Source organism: Pinus tabuliformis, chromosome 6 (genome assembly GCF_031772625.1).
Source record: "Pinus tabuliformis cultivar Carrire ecotype Pingquan chromosome 6, CPIR1, whole genome shotgun sequence".
NCBI lineage: Eukaryota > Viridiplantae > Streptophyta > Pinopsida > Pinales > Pinaceae > Pinus > Pinus tabuliformis.
In genome coordinates, this window is record NC_142292.1 from 1188261415 (window position 1) to 1188285784 (window position 24370).

Genomic DNA, 24370 nt, shown 5'->3' on the forward strand with positions numbered 1-24370 from the left:
GATAGATTGTACTTGTGCAGAGATTGTTCTGGTTGAACAAGCATTGTATTTTCTTATTAGATCTTCTAATTAGTGCAATATACATATAACAAGGGTTTTTAGTTGTGGCTTTCCCCATAAAATTATTATGTGATGTGTGATTGAAATTCTTCCTTTTCTTCTTCGTGATTTCATCGATCAATTTTTGTTTCCGCTGATGAGTAGAGTAGATTCAAGCCAATTGTTTTAGCATATTACAATCTGCAGTTTGAATCTACAAGAAAGTTCTACATTAAGAATAATGAATATTTTGAAAACTCACCAATCAAGCCATAAATGATGGAAAACTCTTAGACACATTAGTCCTTTAGGATTATGTTAAGCTGCAACAAAATGTCTTAAAAAGGCCCAGGTAAGTTAGAAAAAGTTAGGGTATATAATATAATATTTTCAATCCAAAAAAGAAAATCACGCACATCCTATTTCCTGAGCATCCCACATGTAGTTGTACATGTATCATTAGCAGCAATGAGTGTTCTTGAGTGGTGGATGTTTTGGAAAACATCAAATACTCTAGGAAGTATCTACTTAGACATGTATTCCAATACATGCACCTTATTATGATGGTGGCAACGAGGCGACCTTTCACATAGGAATATCGATCTAGAAACGTGTGGCTAAGTAGTGGTTTGACTTGAAACACCTGTAAGTGTTTCTTTTGTTGCGTAAGGGTCACACAATGTGAACCACAAAACAAACTCTAAAGATCTAACACATATTTAGGAATATGATGAAACCCCAATATATTCCCCTCCCTGCAATGAAATCATCTTATTCATTCAGTCGAGAATGCTAGTATTTTTTTTCCTAAATGTAAACCCATCATCAAATTTCAAGAACCTCAAAATCTCATCGAACTTCACAAGAGGGTTAGCCTTGGCAACGAACTCCCTCCCAATGGTATTGTAATCGTACGTGCAATTGTGTTTGTCAGGGTATTTCTGGAGAGCGCAAAACATGTTGCCACAACTGCACTTGAGTCTAGTGACCCCCCTGTGTTTTCAATAGGAAAAGCAATGATTCATTTGGTGTGACAGAAGGGGGGGGGGGGGGGGTTTGCTACTGGCGGGGTTCTAGTTGATGAACGATCATGCTACAAGAAGGGTCAACCCCATCAAAAACCACAGATATTTAGATCGAATCTCCTTAACATTGATGTCAAGTATCAGGATAGAAACCTCACCCTAGATTAGTTGTTGTTGCGGCTTGTCGAAGGATGATTTGCAGGAGTTGCGAAACATGAATTTACTCCTGGAGAAGAGGCTCATGGTAACTCTTCAATCTTGACTTCGTTTCTATAAAGGATGACCAACTTTCCTTTATCGCAACGGCACCAGAATCTGGCGAGCCCCATGCATTTTTGGTAGGAAAAGTAGTGATTCATTTGGCACGACGAAAGAGGAGGGGGTTTTGTTGTTGTTGGGGTTCCAGTTGATGAACGGTCGTGCTGCAAGAAGGGTCGATCCAATAGACTACTAGATATTTGGATCAAATCTCCTCAGTACTAACATCAGGTCTTGAGATAGAAACCTCACCTTGCATCGGCTACTTTTGTGGCTTGTCGAAGGATGATTTGGGAGTTGAGCAACACAAATTCACGACGGAAATTGGAGAAGAAACTCATGGTAGCTGGAACTCCAAAGAAGTCACAATTGTTAGCACAATGCATGAGCCCTTTTGGGACTTGACACATGTTCTCCTCCTGGTTCTAGCTCTCCTAACATAAACACAACAAACAAAAATCAGGTAAAAAAGAAAACAATTTAACATCCATTATACATATAACATAGGGTAATAAGCCACAAAGTAAGGAGTTTATCGTCTTTTCCTCAGGCTAAACCACAAATTGACTTCGACAATTCATTGGTTAAACCCTAACCCACAAGCCGAATGGTCGGGCAGACTTTTGAAAAAATTAATACAATGATTCCCCTCATTGTCTTCTCGATGCTCTCACTGTCCATAACTTGGAAAACCCTTTGGCTGCCCCTCATTGAAGTCATTGCGGGAATTCGAACACCCAAAATAAAATGGTGGTGGACGAGGTAGACTACTCTTAGGGTTTGGAGTAACATACATGACCAACATTAGATCAGTTTATGACAACAAATCCCTGCATGATGTCATATGAATCTCTATAGTGGGGAATGATGAATCTCTACAGTGGCTGTAAGAAGAACCTCACAATACGAACACTTATTGACGTAATAAAAATTACAATTATAAATGAAAAATAATTCATCAAAACCATCAACTATGTTACTATCATAATAATTGTTATCAAATCTTCCTCCTACTTGCATTCTGATTTAATTTAATTATGTTACTATCATAGTAAACAATATCAAATATTTTTTTACTTGTATTTTAATTAAACTTTAATCTTTAACTAATTTTTTATATATATTATAACGAGTGTAGCCTAATTGCATCGATAGGTGTGTTTATTTCGGAAGAGGGTTTCCATAATTCAAATTTAATTATTAACAATAGTTAGGTGGTTGGTAAGGATTTAACCTCCACAAAATATTCTAGAATATTCTTAATAATGCTTACAAATAGGTTGATATTTATTTCCAAAATCGTTATGTCCTTTTTGCCCCCCTTTTAGTTAAATTGATCAATTAAATTACAAAAAAATGTCATATGTACAAGTATCATGTGAAATGAGTTATGGTTTTTTTGGCATGTGGTATTTTTAAGCCATGGTATTGGCCCATGGTATTGAAACAAAGCCTAATTGCAGATTTTCTGAGGGAATTTGCCTAGAATTTGTTGGAATCGAAAGTTTGAGTTGTGAACTCTACACAATTCGCATGCTCCATGGTTTCAGGGTGTTGAATTCATATATGGAATTAACAACACGTCTCAAACAACAAAAGATCATGATTTGACAAAAAATTGTTTCATGATATTCTAGCCAAAAACTCCAAAACATATAATAGTTAGACAATTCTAATTACAAATTAAGAATCTGCATAGTAAAGTGGGGGAGATTCTCCATGGTTAATAATCTCGTTACATAATTTTTTAACTTATATACTATTTCTTTTTATAATTAATATAATTTTTCGTAAGTTAATTATATTACCTCAGAAAACATATTACATCACTGATTATCAAAATGGACCGGCCTCACTCTGTCACATAGGAAACCAGAGTTGTCGGCCAGTCTATGAAAACTCAGAGTATCTACTGGAAAAAAAAGAACAACACTAAAAACAAAAGACCAAAAGAAGGCCTCTAAGAGATATCCATAACATGTATCCAATTCAAATGTTCGATGACATCACAGACACATGATCCTTTGCACTCGAACCTTGTGGCACTACAAGTTTAAACTCGCATTGGATATGTTTTTCCATGTGAGCTAAATGAGCTTCCATTCTATCAAGGCAACCTTGCAATTTTCATTGATTTCGCTGAATATCATTCAGAAAAGAAATGGCGTCATTATTGTCCTCATGTTTTTCTCTTAAGGCTCTTCCCAATAGGGCCTTCAGTTGCAAATGTTGCAAATATAGGGTTACAAAATGCATGCACTGGTTCCTTCTTCCCCTGGTGTGCCCAGGTTCAGGAAGCCAATGAGAAACCTCCTCCAATAACCCAGAATTTGAATAAGCATGTCACTCCTGGGTAACATGATTCTCAAGCCTCTGAATATCCTTCCAATTACTCGAAGAAGTAATTGAGAAATATGCAACTATAGCCTCCTGAGGCTATGATTGGGCTCACGAGTGACTTTACTAGCCACAACCACCAACCTCACGATGCCCACACATCTGCTGACGTGGCATGGAGTCAACCTTGAACACTAGGGCAATACAAAGCCAAAAACACCAAATCCCCGAACTTCGACAACTCCAATCGAAGGTTGACCCCTCATAGATGAAAAATAAAGCAAAATAAGGGAGGTAACCTACTTCCTCTTTGGAAACCTCATATCAATGGTCCGCTAAACCCCCGAGCCCCTCATGCAAACTCAAAGCCAAACAATAGGATGTAGGACTATGGAAAGCTAGTCACTAGGAAATAACACTCAATGGCCAAAGTGACTGGATGCCACACTTTGGCAATGAGACACAACCTCCAAAGATGAAGCCAAAAACCAATAATAGTCACCTTCACTAAACTAATTCCATAGCCCCCAATGAGACAAACATGGGCAAACACAAAGAGGAGGAATGTGAGGCCTAGAGAACAAGATTATCAGTTTAACACTGAGGAGAAGAGCCAAAATATGGAGAATCAGGAACCCCAAGCCTAAAATCCATTTGGTGCAATATGACTAGTTGTCTAAGCTCTCGTTGCAGGCTTCATCAACCACCTTGCTCCCCCCACTTGCTATAGTTCCTCCCACCACCTGGAAAACAAAGGGTCTATCAACATAATTCTCCCCTGTTGTAGCAAGAGCTCCAACATACCAATTTAAAATAAGCAAGTTCCCCTCCACATTTTGAATCTTGGACCAACTCTTATAACAACGCAAAGCAACCATACATCTAGAGGGGGAGGAAAATCCCACCCTAATTGGGGAAAAAACAAACATAGGGCATAAAAGCTTGCCTCTCTGCTAAGAAACCATAAATGATTAAACCAAGGTTCAACCAACCATTGCAAATAAAAATTCCTCACATGCTTAATACATGGGGGTGGTAGGCCATGCCACCCCCTCTTAAATGCCTTCATAAGTTGGTGGGGTGAAAAACGTGCCCCCTTCCCTCCCCCCTAACTCTCGCTACTTGTTCAACCACCCCCATCAGGAGCTTTTTTATAATTAATAATAATAATAACAAACTTATAATTTAGTTAATTTTTATGATTTTTTAATTTTTAGCAACATGATATGTATCATGAAGTAGGTCTTTTGATTCTTATCATGGATTGATGCCTATAGCTTTTACAGACCATTTAATTTACATAGTTGTGGTTTTTTTATAGGAAAAAATGAACTTTTTATTAAGCTAATAAAAAGTTACATTTGCAGATGCAAAAACATTACGGTTTATGTGTGTCTTGGAGAGATAGAAACATAAAATTCTATGACAAAGTCCATAGAGAAGAACAGTGGGGGGAAACAAAAACCCGAGCCTCTCAACATAGAGAAAACAACCCACATAAGCAGTCATAACATATACATATATATCGTAAGCGAGGTGAGAGAGCGCGCGCGGAGCTGGAGCGCGGGACTGGGGAATCGCAGCAGCAGCAGCTTCGCCTCGGCCTGGGCCGCGAGGCTTGTTTTGGGGCCTGGCCTCCGCCATGGCCCATTCTGATCCATCTTCTGGGGATGCAGAGAAAGCTTTCTCTGATTTGGTAAAATCTCTGCCCCCCGCCCGTCCGAAACCAGCAACATCAAAATTTGTCAAGAAACTTGATATTCTCCAAGAAGTTCAGCTACCTCCTTCTCTTCCACGAATGGCTGCTTTATCTCTAGCAGAAAAAGGGCTCATAGGGCAGTTCACAGGCTTATGGCCTTCACCAAAGACAGTCCAGAGATGGGTGGAAAGGAACTGGTCTGATAAAACTCAAGGAAAGATTTCGATTCGATTCTGCGGCAAAGGCTATTATACCTTCCATTTTGAGACCAAAGCAGATAAGGATCTGATATTCAGGAACGGGCCCTATTTTATGGACTCTCGAGGGTTATATCTGAACAAATGGACTCTTGACTTCGACCCTGAACTCGATATCCCGAATGCGGTTCCGGTTTGGGTTCGTCTTCCCCATCTCCCCCTGCATTGCTGGGGAGATGACTCGGTAAAAGCAATAGGGAATGCAGTAGGCAAGTACATCGACAGAAGCGAGCCTAAAGATAACATGCAGGCTTGTGCAAGGATTTGCGTAGAAGTGGACCTTGGAAAAGGCCTACCATAAGCCATCAAGCTGAAGGTGGATGACTGGAGCTACATACAGCAGCTGGACTACGAGCAAATTCCCTTTAAATGTAAGGTATGTCACGAATACGGCCACTTTGCCAATAGATGCTCTAAAATTACTAATCTTGATTCTGAGGACCAAGGAGAACAGTGGGAAACTGTGAAAAAAAAGAAAGCAGCACCTCAGTCAAAACAAGATCCACCTTCTGAACAACCGGGATCCTCCTCCCCCCGGCCCTCCTCTCCCTCTTTTAACCCTCCTGGACCTTCCCTTGACTCTTCCTTCCCCTCCTCCTCCAACCCCTTCCTTATTTTATCCTCTGATGATCCTCAGTCTGATCAGCCATCTCCGGATCTGATTGAACCCCCCTTGATTTCTTCGACCCCCTCTCAGCCCCTCATTGATCCTCCCCCCCCAGAACCACCAGAAGCTCTTCAAAAGACATTGGTGCCTCCAGTGATATCCATAAGAAACCGGGACCAGGAAGAAAGTCAGCCAAGCAGCATCGGGAAGAAAGCACGCAAAAGGACATAGCCCTAGGGATCCAAACCCCTATGGAATCCTTCATTACAGGTTCACAAGAAAAAGAAACAGCAGGTAAAGATCATGAGAGGCGAGCACCTCCTCGCTCGAACGCCTCATGATGAAGCTTTTATCTTGGAACAGCAGGGGTATGGGGCACCCCTCTAAATCAGCTGCCCTACGAGATCTTCTTCAAACAGAAAGACCTGAAATTGTTCTGATACAGGAAACCAAGCAAAGTCAGAGCGAAATGCAAATAGTTATAGATGCCCAAAAAAATTTCTCACGGGCCAGCAGCAACTCCAGAGGAGCCTCTGGAGGAATCACAACTATGTGGAATAAGCAGTACTGGGACTGCAAATCCTCTGTCCTCAATCAAAACTGGGTTAGGACCAATCTTATCAACAAGGAAGAGAGCTGTGACTTCATCATTTATAATGTCTATATCCCCAACCATTACCGGGACAAGGAACAATGTTGGAAAGAACTGAAGGAAGAAATAGACAACGAACAGAACTCAAATGTTATTCTCGCTGGAGACTTCAATTTAATCCTTCATGCGAATGAGAAAAGGGGGGGCACCTTCACCTCTGATCCCTTCAGAAGACAGATGGAAGTGATAATGGTTGAACATGAACTGCTGGATATCATCCCAAAAAATAGGAAATATACTTGGAACAACAGAAGGTTGGGGCCAGGCAACATTATGGAACGGTTGGACAGAATTTTGGTCAATGTCTCCCTCCTCTCCTCCTTTGCTGCCGGCCACACCAAAATTCTCAGTGTTACAGCCTCTGATCACTTCCCCATTCTCTTAACGCTGGACTCCCAAGCTCATTTGGGACCAATTCCGTTCAGGTATAATCCTCTGTGGAGAGACAACGCTGAGGCCGAGGCTATCATAGAAGCAACTTGGAAGCATCATGTTGAAGGCTCTCCAAATCACATATGGGAAACAAAACTTCGAAACATAAGGAAAGCACTCAAGGATTGGGCAAAAGTCAGCTATCAAGAGCCAGAAAAAATAAGGAAAAAAATACAGCAGGACTTGGAAGAGACTCATAAACAAATAGAGGACCATGGATTAACTCATCAGCTGAAAAGTAAAGAATGGGATGTTCAGGGGCAGCTAATTCAAATCAAGAGAGCGGAAGAGATTAAGTGGAGAATCAAATCAAGAGAATTATGGTTAAAGGAAGGTGATAAAAATACGGCATACTTTCATAAGCAGGCCACTGCAAAAAAAACAAGGAACAATGTAAACACTATAATTGACAGTCATGGCAGCCAGCATAATGACCAAGAATCCATCAAACGAGCTGCCTTCCTCCATTATAAATGTCTCCTCACGGAAAACCAAGGAGACGCTGACTATTCGGCGCTCCTTAAGCATCTACCGGAAAAAATCTCTCTTGAGGAGAATGACAGCTTAAACAGTGAAATAACAGAGGAGGAAATCAGAAAAGCCATTTGGACTTTACAACCAGACAAGTCTCCAGGTCCAGATGGGTTCCCAATAAATTTTTATAGGGACCATTGGCATTTGATAAAAAAAGACCTTGTTAAAATGATGAATGGAATCCAAAGGAAAAAGAAAATGGGGGGCTTCACAAACTCAACTTTCCTCGCCCTCATTCCTAAAGAAAATCGCCCCACTTCTTTTTCCAGATTTCGACCTATTTCATTGTGTAACACTTCCTACAAGATCTTTGCAAAAATTATAGCAGCTAGGCTCCAGCCCCTTCTCCCTTCCCTCATATCTGAAAATCAAGGAGGCTTCATGTCCAACAGGCAAATTCATGATACCATCACCTTGGTCCAAGAAGCTATTCACTCCAGCACTTCAAGGCAGGAGAAAGGCTTCGTTCTTAAGCTTGACTTAGCCAATGCATTTGATCGAGTAAGACACTCCTTCTTGTTTGTTGTCTTGAGGAAAATGGGATTTAATTCTGCCTTCATCAGCACCATTGCTGCTTGTATCTCTGGCCCCTGGATTTCGCCTCTCATAAATGGCCGCCCTTGCGAAGCATTTCAATCCTCAAGAGGGTTAAGGCAAGGTTGCCCTCTTTCCCCTTATCTTTTCATCTTGATGGCTGAATCTTTTAGCAGCACCCTTGAACACAACAGAAGAGTTGGCCTCATCTCTGGTATCAAGTTTGGAAACGGAGTGAAGAATATCAACCACTCACAATTTGCTGACGACACTCTGCTCATTGGAGGGGCATCTACTATTATAGCAAGGCGCTTCAAAATCCTCCTCGATCAATTCATGGCGTGCTCAGGGGGAGAAGTCAACTTTCAAAAAAGTTGTATTTATGGATGGAATATCTCCAATCAAACAGCTCACAGCATAGCCAACATTTTTGGTGTTGCCTACAAAGCAACCTGGGACCACTTCACCTACCTTGGGATGCCGGTCACCATGGGCTCTCTAAAAGCCACTACCTGGAATGAAATAATAGACAAAGTCAAAAGGAAGGTCCAGCAATGGGGAACTCAATGGCTCAACCCAGCAGGCAGATTAATCTTGCTCAAATCAGGTATTTCCTCCTTACCTCTATACCGATTCACTCTTTACCAAGCTCCTGCCTCTTTTCATTATAAGCTGGAAACTGCCCTCCGCAACTTTTTATGGCAAGGAGGAAAAAAAGAAAAAAATAGATTCAATTTGGTCAATTGGAAAAGCGTAATTCAATCTTCAGATAGAGGTGGGCTGGGAATTAGAGCCCCCAAAATTCTAAACGTCGCTTTTGGGATCAAAATGGCTTGGAGATTAATCAATGAACCAAAAGCTTGGTGGAAACAGGTCATTGAATGCAAATATCTCTCTGACAATAGGCAAAGACTCCTTGATATTGATATTCCCAGTAGAGATTCTACTAAAATCTGGCACCTCTGTAAGAAAGCAATCCCCATTCTCAGACAAAATACCTCAAAGATTCCGGGGGGAGGGAGCAGTATAAATTATGCCACTGATAAGATAATGGGTTTCCAACCTCTAAACACAGTCGAAGAAACCATTCCCTTCATTCTCTATCTTAATAGCAAGGGCATTCAGAGGCTGGATCAAATTTCAAAATGGGATGTTGACACAGGAGCCTGGACTAGCTGGGAAGTTCCAGCTATTCCCCCAAACTTAGAAATAAGCTACCAAGTCCTCCATAAAAACCTTCAGAACAGAGCTCCCATTAAAAAAGGAGAAGCAGATGGATTTAGATGGGACCCCACGGGCTCAAGATACACCATCAAGTCTGGCTACCAATTCATTTGCAACAGCACTTATCAGATTCCTATATGGAATCAATGGAGAACAATATGGAAATCTGAGGCAATCCCCAAGGTCAAATTCTTCATATGGCTGCTGTTAAAAGGCAAAATCCTCACTTCTGAAAATCTAAGAAAGAGAGGGATACATGGACCTTCAATTTGCCCCAATTGCTGCTCAGCAGAGGAAACCATCCACCATCTATTCCTTGATTGTACCTTCGCGAAGAAATGCTGGATCAACTTGTCCAACTTGGGCAATATAACTTGGCAATCTCATCAGAACATTGCAGAGGCAATTCAAGATTGGAGAAGGAACTGCCCTTGGAAAGATAAAAGGAGCAAGATTGTCAAAAGAACTTGGGATATCATACCTCACAACCTACTATGGAAAATCTGGCTCACAAGAAACAAAAAAATCTTCCAAAACAAAGAGAGTAATGTATGGAAGACATGCAACAAAGCTCACCTCTTGGCGTAGGAGACAATTGCAGCAAAACACTCAGGGACAACCAAAGCAGCAGATTATTCAGTTGAGGAGAGGTCAATGATTAGGCATATTCTTGACAGTCCAGGACATCAACAGAGTATACAGAGAACTGACAGACAGCATCAAAATCAGACCAGGGAATGGGAAATCAGACTTCCAACCCAGGACTACAAGAGGTGGATTCAGAGTAACAATTGCCCAATTTTATACTTTGATGGCGCCTCAAAGGCCAACCCAGGACCAGCAGGCGCAGGAGGTGTCATCATAGATGAATTAGGAGAAGAAATTTGCAATTATGAATGGAGTCTTGGAAAAAAAACAAATAATAATGCAGAGGCCCTAGCTCTCTATCAAGGGTTGTTGCAATTAAAAAGCATGGGGATCAGAAAAGCTCTTGTATTTGGAGATTCCTCCATAATCATTGGCTTCATGAACCACAATCGGAGATCACCAAACAGCAACCTTCAGCAACATATCCAACGCATCAATCTCCTTCTCAAACACTTTGAAAAAATCAGATTCTACCATATCCTTCGCACGTTCAATGGGGAAGCTGACAAACATGCGAATAACGCAGTTGGAAATCCGGAAGGTGCGTTGAGGCACAATAACAGAGATACCTTCCAGCCTCTGCCATGACACAGGCCAATCCTGACATTGCCCAGGCTCTCAGATCCAGCAAGCGTGTGACGGGCATGGCTTCAACAGCTTCAGGACACTTGACAGAGAGCATGAAATGCATAAGTAGTCACATTCAAGCATCGACTCAAAGAACAACTTACATCCCAAGAAAAACCAATCAACTCAGCGAAGGACGGAAGATCGAATACACTGCACCAGCAAATCGCCATCGAGATTTAGGAAAAGATCTAATAAATTCAGAGGATCCGTCTCCCGTAATACACTCAGGCTATTGTTGGTTTCGCTCCATAAATACGGGCAGAGGAAAGCAAAGAATTACCATTCATTGCTTTGCGCAAGAGCAGCGACTCTGGTTTGATGAAGGCGCTCTCGTCCAGAGTCGAAGCCGAAATCAGTCTCTGGTATTGCTACTCCCTGCTTTGTTTATCTCTTCACTAATCCTTGTCTTGGTGTTTTTCAGGAATAGTCTCTGTGGGGAGGCTAGTATTACTGTTCCATCCCTTCTTCACTCTCTGTTTTCATTACTTCTCCTCTGCTGGCCGCCTTCCATCTTCCAAACTTGCCCCTACAGCACGCCCCCCTCGGGCCCATTCTCCCTTATCTTCAGTATTCTCCCTTCAAACTTGCGCGCCATCATCCAGCCTCTTTTATATTTCTCTTTTGTTGCTCAGAAAGTGAACTCTGCTAACACGCCCCCCTCTGGTCCATTCTCCCTTATCCTCAATATTCACCCTCCAAGCTTGCGCGCCATCATCCGGCACTACTTATACTTCTCTTTTGTCGCTTAGAAAGTAAGATCTGCTGTCTTTCTTGACCGGGTCTTCCAAATCAGTCTGCAAAACTTTTCTAAAATCTTCAAAATCCTCACCGCCTACTGGACCTTTTCCCCTTTTTGCTTCATCCTCTCCATGGCACGCAGTGAGGACTGTCTGCACTGTGCAGACCTTCAATTTGAGCTGGAAGAAATAAGGACCCAACAATCACTGATAGAGGAAAAACAAGGGCTGCTTGCTGCAAGGCTAGAAGAGCATGACAGGCGTCTCGATGAGCACAGTAGAAGACTTTTTGAACAAGATCGCATCAACACGGAGAAATACAAAGCAGAAATTCAGCTCTTCATGCACAGGGTCTCCTCTCTCCGAGACCAATTCGAGCAACTCTCCAATCGCTGTGGCCATGTTGAGGAATCGCTCGCCATTCTGAAATCCTGGATGGACAAGCACCCCAATGCCACTAGCTCCTCCAGCGCAAACCAGGGAGTCAAAGATGAGAATCCAGAAGAATCAACAGCGAGACACATTCAACACATAATGATCGATTGAATGAAAGTCAAATGCATCTTTTTGTTATCCTCTTTCATGAGAATATATACTAGTACCATCTCTAGCAGTAGTAAGGAAAAAAGTAGACTAAGGACCAAGGGGGCAGCCTCATTTTGTGAACCCCTGGTCTCCTCTCAATCTGCGAACTTTATGTACAAAGAGGGATTTAGACCCTCGTTTTTTTTTTCAGAAGATAATACATAGCAACCGACTTTTTCAAAAAAAAAAAACATATACATATATATCACTGTGCCAACCAAATAGTCTTCGGCCATAAAAACACATAAATCATCTTTAAAAGTAGTATATAGTGCGTTGAAACAGAAAACAAAAAATAGTTCCAGCTGTAGCTAAAACTGGAACGAAGACCGCAACCTATGATGAGAAAACCTGTCAAGTGATGTAAGGTGGGTGATCATATTCCTGTGTCACCCCATCTATGAACTCTCGGATGTGCCATTTGCCCATATCTTGTTGAGAAATTTTATATAGTTGTGTTAGTTATTTAATGTTTTTGCTTTTTTCCTAGCATTTTTTATTCATTTTTATCCAAAATTTAGGAACTATTTTTAGAAGAAAAAAATACTAAATCCATTTATAACAAATAAAAAACATCAATTACACTGCACCTTTGTAATGTTGTGACATCACCCTCAATACTTAGTTAAATAATTACATTGTACCTTTGTAATGTTGTGACATCCCCCTCAATACTTAGTTATCTCATTTAATTTTGATTGTCTTCATTTTTATGATTTTTTTAAGTAAAAATATCTTTTGATATAAGGAGGTCATAATCATGCACTTTCGAAATTAAATTTCATCCAATAGCACTTGCAAAATTAGCTATCACTCTCAATGGGTTTGCCCACATTCACTATTATACTTTTAAAGTCGCTTGGCAGAATCCCTCGACAATGTTGAGTCAAATTACAGTAATCCTAGCTCATCATGATCTATAATGGTTCTCGCTCGGAAATATTTTCTTTCTGGTGGGGCTCGTCTTCATGTTTTCCTGTGGGTTTTCCTTAGAGTTGTAATAATAAGTAGGAGCTCGTACTTGTTTGATCGATAGCAGTACATCTAACAATACAATTGTTCTACTGGTAGTCAATCCCACTTTAGGAGGTATAAGAATACTATTAATCTCCAAACAATTAAACTAGAACCTTAGAGTGGACCTTGGACTAGTAGACTAGATGTCAAGGCATAGCTAGTACCAACTCTACTTATTGGTTTATCAAAACATTGATTTACCTAAAGAAGAGATTAAGTGGAAGTTCCTAATCAATTCAGTTCACTAAGTTGGCCATCTAGTGTAAGAGTCTCTAGTTCCTTGGTGGATGGACTAAGTTGATCTCGAGCATAGAAGTCAAGGTGCAATAATCATAATCATCAGGTTATAATTAGTCTAAATAATGATCCCTCCCCCATAAAACAATTTTCTCGAGTCCCATACACAGATCTCGATTCGAATCTAGCCTCATGTATAAATATTTTATCAAAGATCCAATTCAACCAATGATCACTAGCTTATTTACCTGCGACTTTACTCAAGTTAGAAGTAGCAGCATAAGAGCAAGAAACTACTGGGTTTTGGTGAAATGAAGGGTGAGTTAACAAAGCTTGACATTATCATGGTTATGGCTTCCACAATGGCTACAAAAGGGGCTTGCTTGGTCAACTCTTTCAACTTCTTCCTAGGAGATACACCTCATTTTTAGGTGTCCCCTACTATATGAGATCAGAGGACAATATCATTGCCTATATCGAGACTTGAGGGGCTCCTTCTTTACCTTCTTCAGGCACTAGGACTAGCGATGTGTAACCTTCTTCATCAGGGGGATTTTTAGACACTGATCTCAATTCTTACACACCATGGCCCGCCTTGGGATGACCAGGACAATCACCTCATACTTTGATGTGGATTTGTCATATCAGAAGCATAAACAACGAACAGAAGTTCAGGGTGCACCAAACATTACGAGTGTGATATTTTGGGTCTCTTCTTAGCCTCCCCCTCTAGGGGATCGATGGATACCATTAAGACCAATTATGTGTTTCTAAACAATACATCATTTCACATGTTCTTATAGCACTAAAGGGACCATCTCTAGATAGTTCCATAACAAGGCGTTGTTGACTTGTATGATTATCTCCCATTGCCATAGGAGTGCCCAAAGATCCATTCAAATTTTCTTTCTCGCTTCCTCAGATGTCGAGAGTATTCCTCACTCCACCCCCCCAAGATCATATGGCTGGGCCCACTGCTAGTTCTAAGGGTCTCCAATAAAGAGCCAATTCCCAATTCACCTCCCTTGCCATTGGTCACCAGACTTAGGAGCCCTTGACATCTTTATCTTTATTACCAGATCTTCTTATCTCACTCATTATCTCTTGGCAGAATACTGATTATATTGTGTCATGTCACGGTCTTTTATATGTGTGTCTTGGTAGCATTGTCGCTTGTTTCTTTATTTCTTTACGTTATTTAAAATTTTGAGCATTTTCTAGGAGTTGTGCTTGCACTCCCATGTTGTATTTATAATGTTTGTACTTTTTTTCTAGTCCCATTGACCTATTTTTGTGGTCATTTGTTGGACATTAATAAACTTATCTTATCTTTTCCTTATCTTCTTCAAGGCTTTGCCCATGGTAGTTACTTCAAGTCTACCCATGGAAATTGCTTCAAGGTCTCTAATGAACTTGCTATGATATTATCTTATTTGTAAATGGTGGACCTATGCCTTGTTCCCTTTGTCAACAAAGATCCTTTGTGGGAATAAACAATTACTGCTTTGTAAACTCTATTTTTTAGATGGAGTTTTGAGCCTTGTTTGCTAATTGCGTTGTCAATTGATCTAGTGCACTATGCTTTCATTTAGCTTCAAAACTTCATTGGGTTGTTGCATCGATAAATTGGCAGGAAGGCGATATTCTGCCAATCGATTCTAATCAAAGGAAGTGACCATACTACTTGGAGGGGGTGTCCTGGGAATGAGAGAACTGCCCCCTTGTGTTATGGGAATGGGAGAACTGCTCTCCAGTGTTGTGGTAATGCGAGGATTGCTCTCCAGTTCATTGTAACCTGAAGAAACGAGAAGAACCTTAGCGATATGAATTTCACTCTATATGGGAAAGGTACGATTAACTGAAGGTGGAATCAAGTCAACCATTTTCTCAATGAATGGTTGGTCCGGAAAAAATTCATGGGATTCATGTTCAAAGAGAGTGGGATTGACTGGAGACAGATTTTGATCAATCACTTCATCGACTAGTGGAGGATTGGGAGAAGGCTTTCAATAACAAGCTGGAAGATGAGGTTGAGAAGCTGTAAGGTTTTCCAACATTTTTGAGGCTTCATCCATATAAGGAAAAAGGTGAATATGATGATTCCCTTCACATAACCTATAGGGAAACTTAACTTTACCCTTTTTTCCATGGACCTTACTATCACTAGTTGAGGGTTTATCACCAGTATGATCTCCAGAAGTTGATGACAAAGGTTGATGTGAGCCTGTGGACCACACTTATAATACCTTGGGAATACCAAGACAATCTCTAAGAAAGTGATCACCCTTACAAAGCATGCAAGGGAATTTAACTTTGCGGGGTTGATTGGAAGGTTTCTCCATACTAGTTGCATTCATAGAAATGGTTGCTTGGTTGCCCCCTTGCTTATTTTTCTTCTTCTTAATCTTCCTTTTCTTCTTCTTCTTATCCACCTGGTTACTAACTTTGAGGCTTTCACCAGACAAAGAGGAAGAAGACTGAACATGCGAAGAAGGCAAAGGGTCAATTTTAGGATCATCTTGAGGTTGATATTGTTCAGGTGGAGGAGAACTTGGTTGAGAAGCAGTTTGGACATTCAGAACCAAAGAGGTTGAAAATAACCAAACTGGTAAACCAATGGTAAATTTGGGAAGGGACAACGTTGCCATATAAGGAGCATCAATATTCCCAAAAGAAGAAAAAGGACTAGGATTCCCATCAAAAGTGTTTCCTTGATTGGTAGACTCAAGAACTGTTGCCATTAGTTTCAACCTAATATCTACTAAGGAGTTGTTCCACGGGGAGAATGTTATTCCGCGGTTAATTAATTGATTTTAGAAATTAATAACACAAAATAAAACAAAGGGGTAACTAGCCAAAAGGGTTTACCAAGAAACTGCGGACTGTAATATATACCTTGGCGAACCAAGGACTTAACGTACCTATAAGCAATCTCCCCAAATGTTGTGTTCGGTGTTTCACGGTACACAAGGCGACTCACTCAATTACCTAAGGCAAGGATAACAACCTATGGTGGACTTCCAAAATATACTCGACAATATGTGGAAGTGCAGTCTATATTAGTGTTGTCTAATGCGTAACCGTTTGATGAGAGTGTTCCCATATACTTATCATGTGCGGAGCGCTATCCGATATACCCAAAGGTGCGTGGAGAACGGTTTGACACACTTACGTACGTGGAACGAGATATCACCCCCGGATTGTAACGTTGACAAAAAAGAAGAAGACAACTCCTACGTTTAAAGACGTCGGAACATGTCTCTAGCCTAGACGTCTAGATGTGTGCGTTAATGTTACAAATGCTCCTTAAGCTAATTGAGTGAATTTTAGAGTTGTTCTTGAATTAGATTTCAGTTTCAAGGCTCAAAACTTGATGTCACTTGAACACACCTATGATGCAACTAATATGACAAAAAGAACTCTTTTCATTTTCCTTTTAACAATGAAAGAACTTACTAAGTGGGGGAAGAAGAAATCAATAAACAATGCAACAAACAAGTGATGCAACCATCGATCTCCTCACTATTCCAATTAAAATCAAAGCCCTATATGCGATGCAAAGAGATTTTTCTTTTCCTTTATTTTAATGTTTCAAATGCAAAGAAACATATGAATGCAACTTGGTCACTGATGAAAAGAAACCACACAGACTTTAACTGTAATATAAAAGCCACTTTTCAAATTCAACAATTAATCTATACATACAAACCCAAATTGATAAGAAGAAAGAAAGAACGAAAGAAAATCTTATCAAAAAGGTGATGTCACTTAGAAGTGATTAACACTCATACACAATTTAAACCCCACCCACCCCCCCCCCCCCCACAACACCCTCGACAATTTAGGGGGAATTTTTTTTGCAAAACACACACAATTTTACACTAGGGAATTCCAATTTCACCCTCGATAAAAGAAACTATCCAAAATGATGAATGGAACACCGATTCTTTCAAGAACTCAATGATCAAATAATCAATTTTCTAATGACCTAATGACAAGAACAAAGGAAAATCTAAACAAATTCACATCAAAGGAAATCAAAACCACAAGAAAACTATATGGAGGCTTTTGAGAGAAACGAAGACACTGAGGGACACAAGGAAGAGCAGTTGGAAGAAGGATGGATAGAGAGAAAACAAAAACAAGGAAAAATTTGGCAAGAAACAGGGATCAACGTAGGTGCATAAGGGGCACCAGTGCTCTGCAACGCAAGTACAAATAGGGTTGGGTGCATTGCAACGTAGGTACAAGGAAGGCTAAGGTGCACTTCAATGCATTGTCTCTAGACCAAGGAGTGTGATGATAAAGGAATATCAAGTTTCGACACAAAAATGTAATGGAATCTTAATGACAGGTCTTCCTATGTCTAATTAGGACTGAGTGAAACTATAAATATCAAAATAAGAGGAAAAATAGACACTAAGGGCAAAGAAAACCAGCAAGGGATTGAATTGTTCCCCAGTATGGTCGCCAATTTGTTATACAAAATCTATGACTACGGAAAAAAATGTCTTCCCTAGGCTTGATGGACGGACCTATAACAACAGAAAGCAAAGGGCACAATGTCTTCCTTAAAGTAATTAAATGATGGGATGAGGCCTACCTGGAATCTGTCGTAAGCTTCGCTCCTTCCTCGGCTTGTACGCTCCAATCCTAGCTCTGATTGCTATAATTAGAACCTACACAATCAAACAAGACAAGCCAAATATCTACGACATCTATGTAGCATAATCCAATCACTTCATTCAATAGATCAACATGGTATTGAAATACATGAAATCATAACATCATATATAGGAAAACAATCTACTCTTTGTATTAATAGAAATGGAGAGAGTTACAACCAAAAATAGGAGTTGATCTTGTAAAAGAGCTCCCCAAGTTGACTTGTCATTTTCTTTCCACAAAGTATGCCTCTATGTCACCCTAATGCATGGAATAATGACTCTAAAAGCAACAACATGAGGGTAGAATCAATCTCCAAAAGCCAACCCCTTGCCCATGGATGGCTATAAATATATAGATGAGGGAGGTAGTTCATGAATTCTTACCCATTTAGTAATATAGGCTTGAGATCCACTTGATATGGGAGGATGAGCTCAAGGGATAAGAGGTGAAAACTCCAAGGTAGGATCAGATAGGATTCGAGACTCTTATCAGAGATAAATGGTTGAAATAACCTTAGGAAGCTTCTGGAAGAGGAAGCTTTAGGATTTTTTTTATTTTTCCCAAATTTCTAGAATCAACACACCCCAAACAAGGGACAACCTGCTGGTGATCAACGCAGGTGCAGAGAGGGTCAACTTGTCAATGCTGGTCCCTAAAGGGCTAAGGTGCACTGAGCCTTAAAAGCTTGGAAACTCAACAGTTAAGAGCAGAAACTCATGCATCCAGCAAAGTCATGCTTAGGGCTTTGTGTCGGGATGATGACAATATGTGAAAGGATGTGAATTGGTCCCGTTTGAAGGCCTATTGACTAGATGTGATAATAGTTAGGGTATATAATATACTATTTGCAATCCAAAAAATCAAATCACACAATGTGCTTTTTCCTAAGCATCCCACATGTAGCCATAACCTGTATCATTAGCAACAATGCGTGTTCTTGGGTGGTGGATGTTTTGGAAAACATACAATACTTTGGGAAGCATATAATTAGACATGTATTCGACTGCATGCACCTTATTATGATGGTGGCAAATGGATGACCTTTCACATAGGAATATTGATCTAGAAACCTATGGCTTGGTAGTGGTTTGACTTTGAAACACCTGTAAGTGTTTCTTTTGTTGTGTAAGGGTCACACCATGTGAACCACAAAACACACTCGAAAGATCTAGCACATCTTTAGGAATATAATGAAACCTCAATATATTCCCCTTCCTACAATGAAATCATCTTATTCATTCAGTCGAGAATGTTAGTTTTTTTTCCTAAATGTAGACCCATCATCAAATTCGAGAACCTCAGAATCTCATTGAACTGCACAAAAGTGTTAGCCTTGAAACTCTCCTCCCAATGGTCTTGTAATCGTACATGCAATTGTGTTTGTCAGAGTACCGGTGGAGGGTGCAGAACATGTTGCCACAACTGCACTTGAATCCAGTGACCCCCATGTGTTTTTGGTAGGAAAAGCAACGATTCATTTGGCGTGATGGATGAGAGGGGGGTTTTACTATTATCGGGGTTATAGTTGATGAATGATCATGTTATAATAAGGGTTGGCCGCATCAACAACCATAGATATTTAGATCAAATCTCCTTAACACTGACGTTAGTTCTAGGGATAGAAACCTTGCCTTACATTAATTGTTGTTGCGGCTGGTCGAAGGACAATTTGGAGGAGTTGAGCAACATGAATTCACTCTTGGAGAAGAGGCACATGGTAACTCTTCAACCTTAACTTTGTTTCTATAAAGGATGACCAAATTTCATTTAGTGCAATGACACTAGAATCTGGCGAGCCCCATGCATTTTCGGTAGGAAAAGCAATGATTCGTTTGGCGCGACGAAAGAGGAGGGGGTTTTATTGTTGTTGGGGTTCTAGTTGATGAACGACCATGCTGCAAGAAGGGTCGACCTCATCGATGACTAAATATTTGGATTGGAACTCCTCAGCACCGACGTAAGGTCCCGAGATAGAAACCTCACCTTGCATCGACTGTTATTGCGGCTTGTCGAAGGATGATTTGGGGGAGTTGAGAAATACAAATTCATGGCAACAATTGGAGAAGAAGCTCATGGTAGCCAAAATTTTGAAGGTCACAATTGTTAGCACAGTGCATGGGCCCTTCTGGGACCTGGGACCTGCTCTTCTCCTAGTTCTAGCTTTCCTAACAAAAACACAACAAATAGAAATCAGGTAAAAAAGAAAACAATTTAACATCCATTGTACATAAAACAAAAGGTAATAAGCCACAAAGTAAAAGGAGTTTCCTCTCTTTCCCTTAGACTGAACCACACATCGACTTTGACAACGCATTGGATAAACCCTGGCACATAAACCAAATGGTTCGGCAAACTTTCGAAGAAATTAATACAATGATTCCCCTCATTGTCTTCCCGACGCTCTTACTATCCATAACCTGGAAAACCTGTTGACTGCCCTTCACTGAAGTTGTTGTGGGAGTTCGAACACCCAAAATAAAATGGTGGTGCACGAGTTAGTCTACTCTTAGGGTTTGGAGTAACATACATGACCACCGTTGGATCAATTTATGACAACAAATCCTTGCATGATGTCATCTGAATCTCTTCAATGGCGGACGATGAATCTCTATAGTGTCTGTAAGAAGAACCTCACAATACGAATGCTTATCGACGTAATAAAAATAACAATTATAAATAAAAAATAATTGATCAAAACTATCAACTATGTTACTATCATAATAATTGTTATCACATCTTCCTCCTACTTGCATTCCGATTTAATTTAATTATGTTACTATCATAGTAAACAATATCACATATTTTTTTACTTGTATTTTAATTAAATTTTAATCTTTAATTAGAATTTTAATCTTTAATAATGAGTGTAGCCTAATTGCGTCGATAAGTGTGTTTATTTTGGAGGAGGGTTTCCATAATTAAATTTAATTATTAACAATAATCAGGGGGTTGGTAAGGATTTAACCTCCACAAACTATTCTAGAATATTCTTAATAATGTTTACAAATCGAAGATTGATATTTATTTCCAAGGTTGAGTTATGGTTTTTTTAGCATGTGGTATTGATGAGCCATGGTATTGAAACAAAGCCTAATTGTAGATTTTCTGATGGAATTTGCCTAGAACTTGTTGGAATCACAAGTTTGAGTTGTGAACTCTACACAATTTGCGTGCTCCAGGTTTCAGGGTGTTGAATTCATATATGGAATTAACAACACATCTCAAACAACAAAAGATCACGATTTGACCAAAAATTGTTTCACCAGATTCTAGCCCAAAAATCCAAAATGTATAATAGTTAGTTAATTCTAATTACAAATTAAGAATCTACATAGTAAAGCGGGGGCGAATCTCTATGGTTAATAATCTTGTTACATATTTTTTAAACATATATATATATATATATTAATTAATATATTTTTTTGTAAGATAATTATATTATCTTAGAAAATAGATTACATCACTCGTTATCAAAATGGATTGGCCTCACTCTGTCACATAGAAAACCAAAGTTATCGGTCGGTCTATGAAAACTTAGAGTATCTATTGGAAAAAAGAGAACAACACTAAAAACACAAGACCAAAATAAGGTCTCTAAGAGATAAGCTTGAACATGTATCCAATTCAGGTGTTCGATGACATCGCAGGCACAAGACCCTTTGCACTCGAATAATGTGGCACTGTAGGTTTAAGCTCGCATTGGATATGTCTTTCCATGTGAGCTAAACGAGCTTCCATTCTGTTAAGGCAATCTTGCAATTTCCATTGATTTTGTTGAATATCATTTAGAAAATAAATGACATCGTTCTTGTCCTCATGTTTTTACAGCTCTTCCCAACATGGCCTTGAGTTGCCAATGGAGAGTTACAAAATGCATGTATAGGTTCCTTCTTCCCCTGTTGTGGCCAGGATCAGGAAGCCAATGAGAAGCCTCCTCGAATACCTTCGAATTTGAATAAGTTTGTCGCTCTTGGGTAACATGATTCTGAAGCCTCTGAATATCCCTCCGAGTACTCGGAGAGGTGAAAAATATGCAACCGCAACCTCTTGAGGCTATGATTGGTCTCACGAGCGCCTTTGTTGGCCACAACCACCAACCCCACGATGCCCACACATTCGTTGACGCGACATGAAGTCAACCTTGATCATTGGGGTAATACAAAGCCAAAAACATCAAATCCCCCAACTCCCACTACTCCAATCAAAGGTTGACCGCTCAGAGATGAACAATAAAGCAAAATAAGGGAGGCAACCTACTTCCCCTTTGGACACCTTAGATCAACGGTCCGCTAAACCCCTGAGTCCCTCATGCAAACTCAAAGCCAACCAACATGATGTAGGACTGTGGCAAGCCCGTCACTAAGAAATAACACCCAATGCCCAAAGCGACTGAACACCACACTTTGACAATGAAACAAAACCTCCAAACATGAAGCCAAAAACCAATTATAGTCACATTCGCTAAACTAATTCAATAGCCCACAATGAGCCAAACACATGCAAACATAAAGATAAGAGGAATGTGAGGCCTAAAGAACAAGACTAGCAATTTAATGCTGAGGAGAAGAGCCACAATCTGGACAATTAGGAACCCCGAGTCTGAAATCCATCTGGTGCAATTTGACTAGTCGTATAAGCTCTCTTTGCAAGCTTCATTGAATACCTTACTCTCCCCACCTGCTATAGTTCCTCCCACCACCTAGAAAACCAAGGATCTATCAACATAATTCTCCCCTGTCGTTGCAAGAGCTCCAACATACCAATTTAAAATAACAAGTTCCCCTCCACCTTCTGAATCTTGGACCAATTGTCAGAAGAACACAAAGAAACCATACACCGAGAGGGGGAGGAAAATCCCACCCTCATCAAGGAAAAAATAAACATATGGCGTAAAAACCCGCCTCTCTACTAAGAAACCACAAATGAATAAGCCAAGGTTCGACCAACCATTGCAAACAACAATTCCTCACATGATATGTATGATGAAGTAGGCTTAGTTAATATTTTGCTTTTTTCCTTGCATTTTTTTGTCAATTTTGCTACAGCCATATTTCTCTTCTCTTTTCTGGCATTTTGGGGTAGTTTCAGCCACAGAAAATTAATTTGGGTAAGCCACATTCATTTTGTTAGTTTTTTCTTACTATTTCTTCAATTTTTCTAGGGTTTATGCAGCCAGAAATATGAAAAACGTTTTTTATTTATAGATTTGTTTTTTTAAATTTATTTTTGCAGCAGATTTGGCTAAGCTACAACCACCTTCTGAATCTTGGACCAATTGTCAGAACAACCCAAAGAAACCATACATAGAGAGGGGGAGGAAAATCCCACCCTCATCAAGGAAAAAATAAACATATGGCATAAAAACCCGCCTCTCTACTAAGAAACCACAAATGAATAAGCCAAGGTTCGACCAACCATTGCAAACAACAATTCCTCACATGATATGTATGATGAAGTAGGCCTAGTTAATATTTTGCTTTTTTCCTTGCATTTTTTTGTCAATTTTGCTATAGCCATATTTCTCTTCTCTTTTCTGGCATTTTGGGGTAGTTTCAGCCACAGAAAATTAATTTAGGTAAGCCACATTCATTTTGTTAGTTTTTTCTTACTATTTCTTCAATTTTTCTAGGGTTTATGCAGCCAGAAATATGAAAAACGTTTTTTATTTATAGATTTGTTTTTTAAATTTATTTTTGTCAGAACAACACAAAGAAACCATACATTGAGAGGGGGAGGAAAATCCCACCCTCATCAAGGAAAAAATAAACATATGGCGTAAAAACCCGCCTCTCTACTAAGAAACCACAAATGAATAAGCCAAGGTTCGACCAACCATTTCAAACAACAATTCCTCACATGATATGTATGATGAAGTAGGCTTTTTGATACTTATCATGGATTGATGCCTATAGCTTTTGCCAACCATTTAATTTATATAGTTGTATTAGTTAATATTTTGCCTTTTTCCTTGCATTTTTTTGTCAATTTTGCTACAGCCATATTTCTCTTCTCTTTTTTGGCATTTTGGGTAGTTTCAGCCACAGAAAATTAATTTGGGTAAGCCACATTCATTTTGTTAGTTTTTTCTTACTATTTCTTCAATTTTTCTAGGGTTTATGCAGCCAGAAATATGAAAAACGTTTTTTATTTATAGATTTGTTTTTTAAATTTATTTTTGCAGCAGATTTGGCTCAGCTACAGCCACCTTCTGAATCTTGGACCAATTCTCAGAACAACACAAAGAAACCAT

At 39.7% G+C, this 24370-nt stretch overlaps 1 protein-coding gene and 2 pseudogenes across 1 annotated transcript; 1 reads left to right on the forward strand and 2 right to left on the reverse strand.

The window, feature by feature from the left end:
* Positions 1-818: 818 nt before the first annotated feature.
* On the reverse strand, positions 819-1732 carry LOC149263002 (zinc finger A20 and AN1 domain-containing stress-associated protein 6-like; annotated as a pseudogene).
* Positions 1733-6592: 4860 nt separating this feature from the next.
* LOC149263003 (uncharacterized) lies at positions 6593-10463 on the forward strand. Its single transcript, XM_089385142.1, has 2 exons — positions 6593-7940; positions 10276-10463. Exons 1-2 carry the CDS (start codon positions 6593-6595, stop codon positions 10461-10463), a joined length of 1536 nt encoding a protein of 511 aa, XP_089241268.1.
* An 8896-nt stretch (positions 10464-19359) lies between these two features.
* On the reverse strand, positions 19360-24370 carry LOC149263004 (zinc finger A20 and AN1 domain-containing stress-associated protein 6-like; annotated as a pseudogene).

Excerpts from the sequence above, each read along its gene's own strand:
- LOC149263003 (XM_089385142.1), top strand. The coding sequence starts at position 6,593 with ATGGGGCACCCCTCTAAATCAGCTGCCCTACGAGATCTTCTTCAAACA. Across the intron at positions 7,941-10,275 it reads ACAACCAGACAAGTCTCCAG|TCCAGGACATCAACAGAGTA; the intron begins GTCCAGATGGGT and ends TATTCTTGACAG.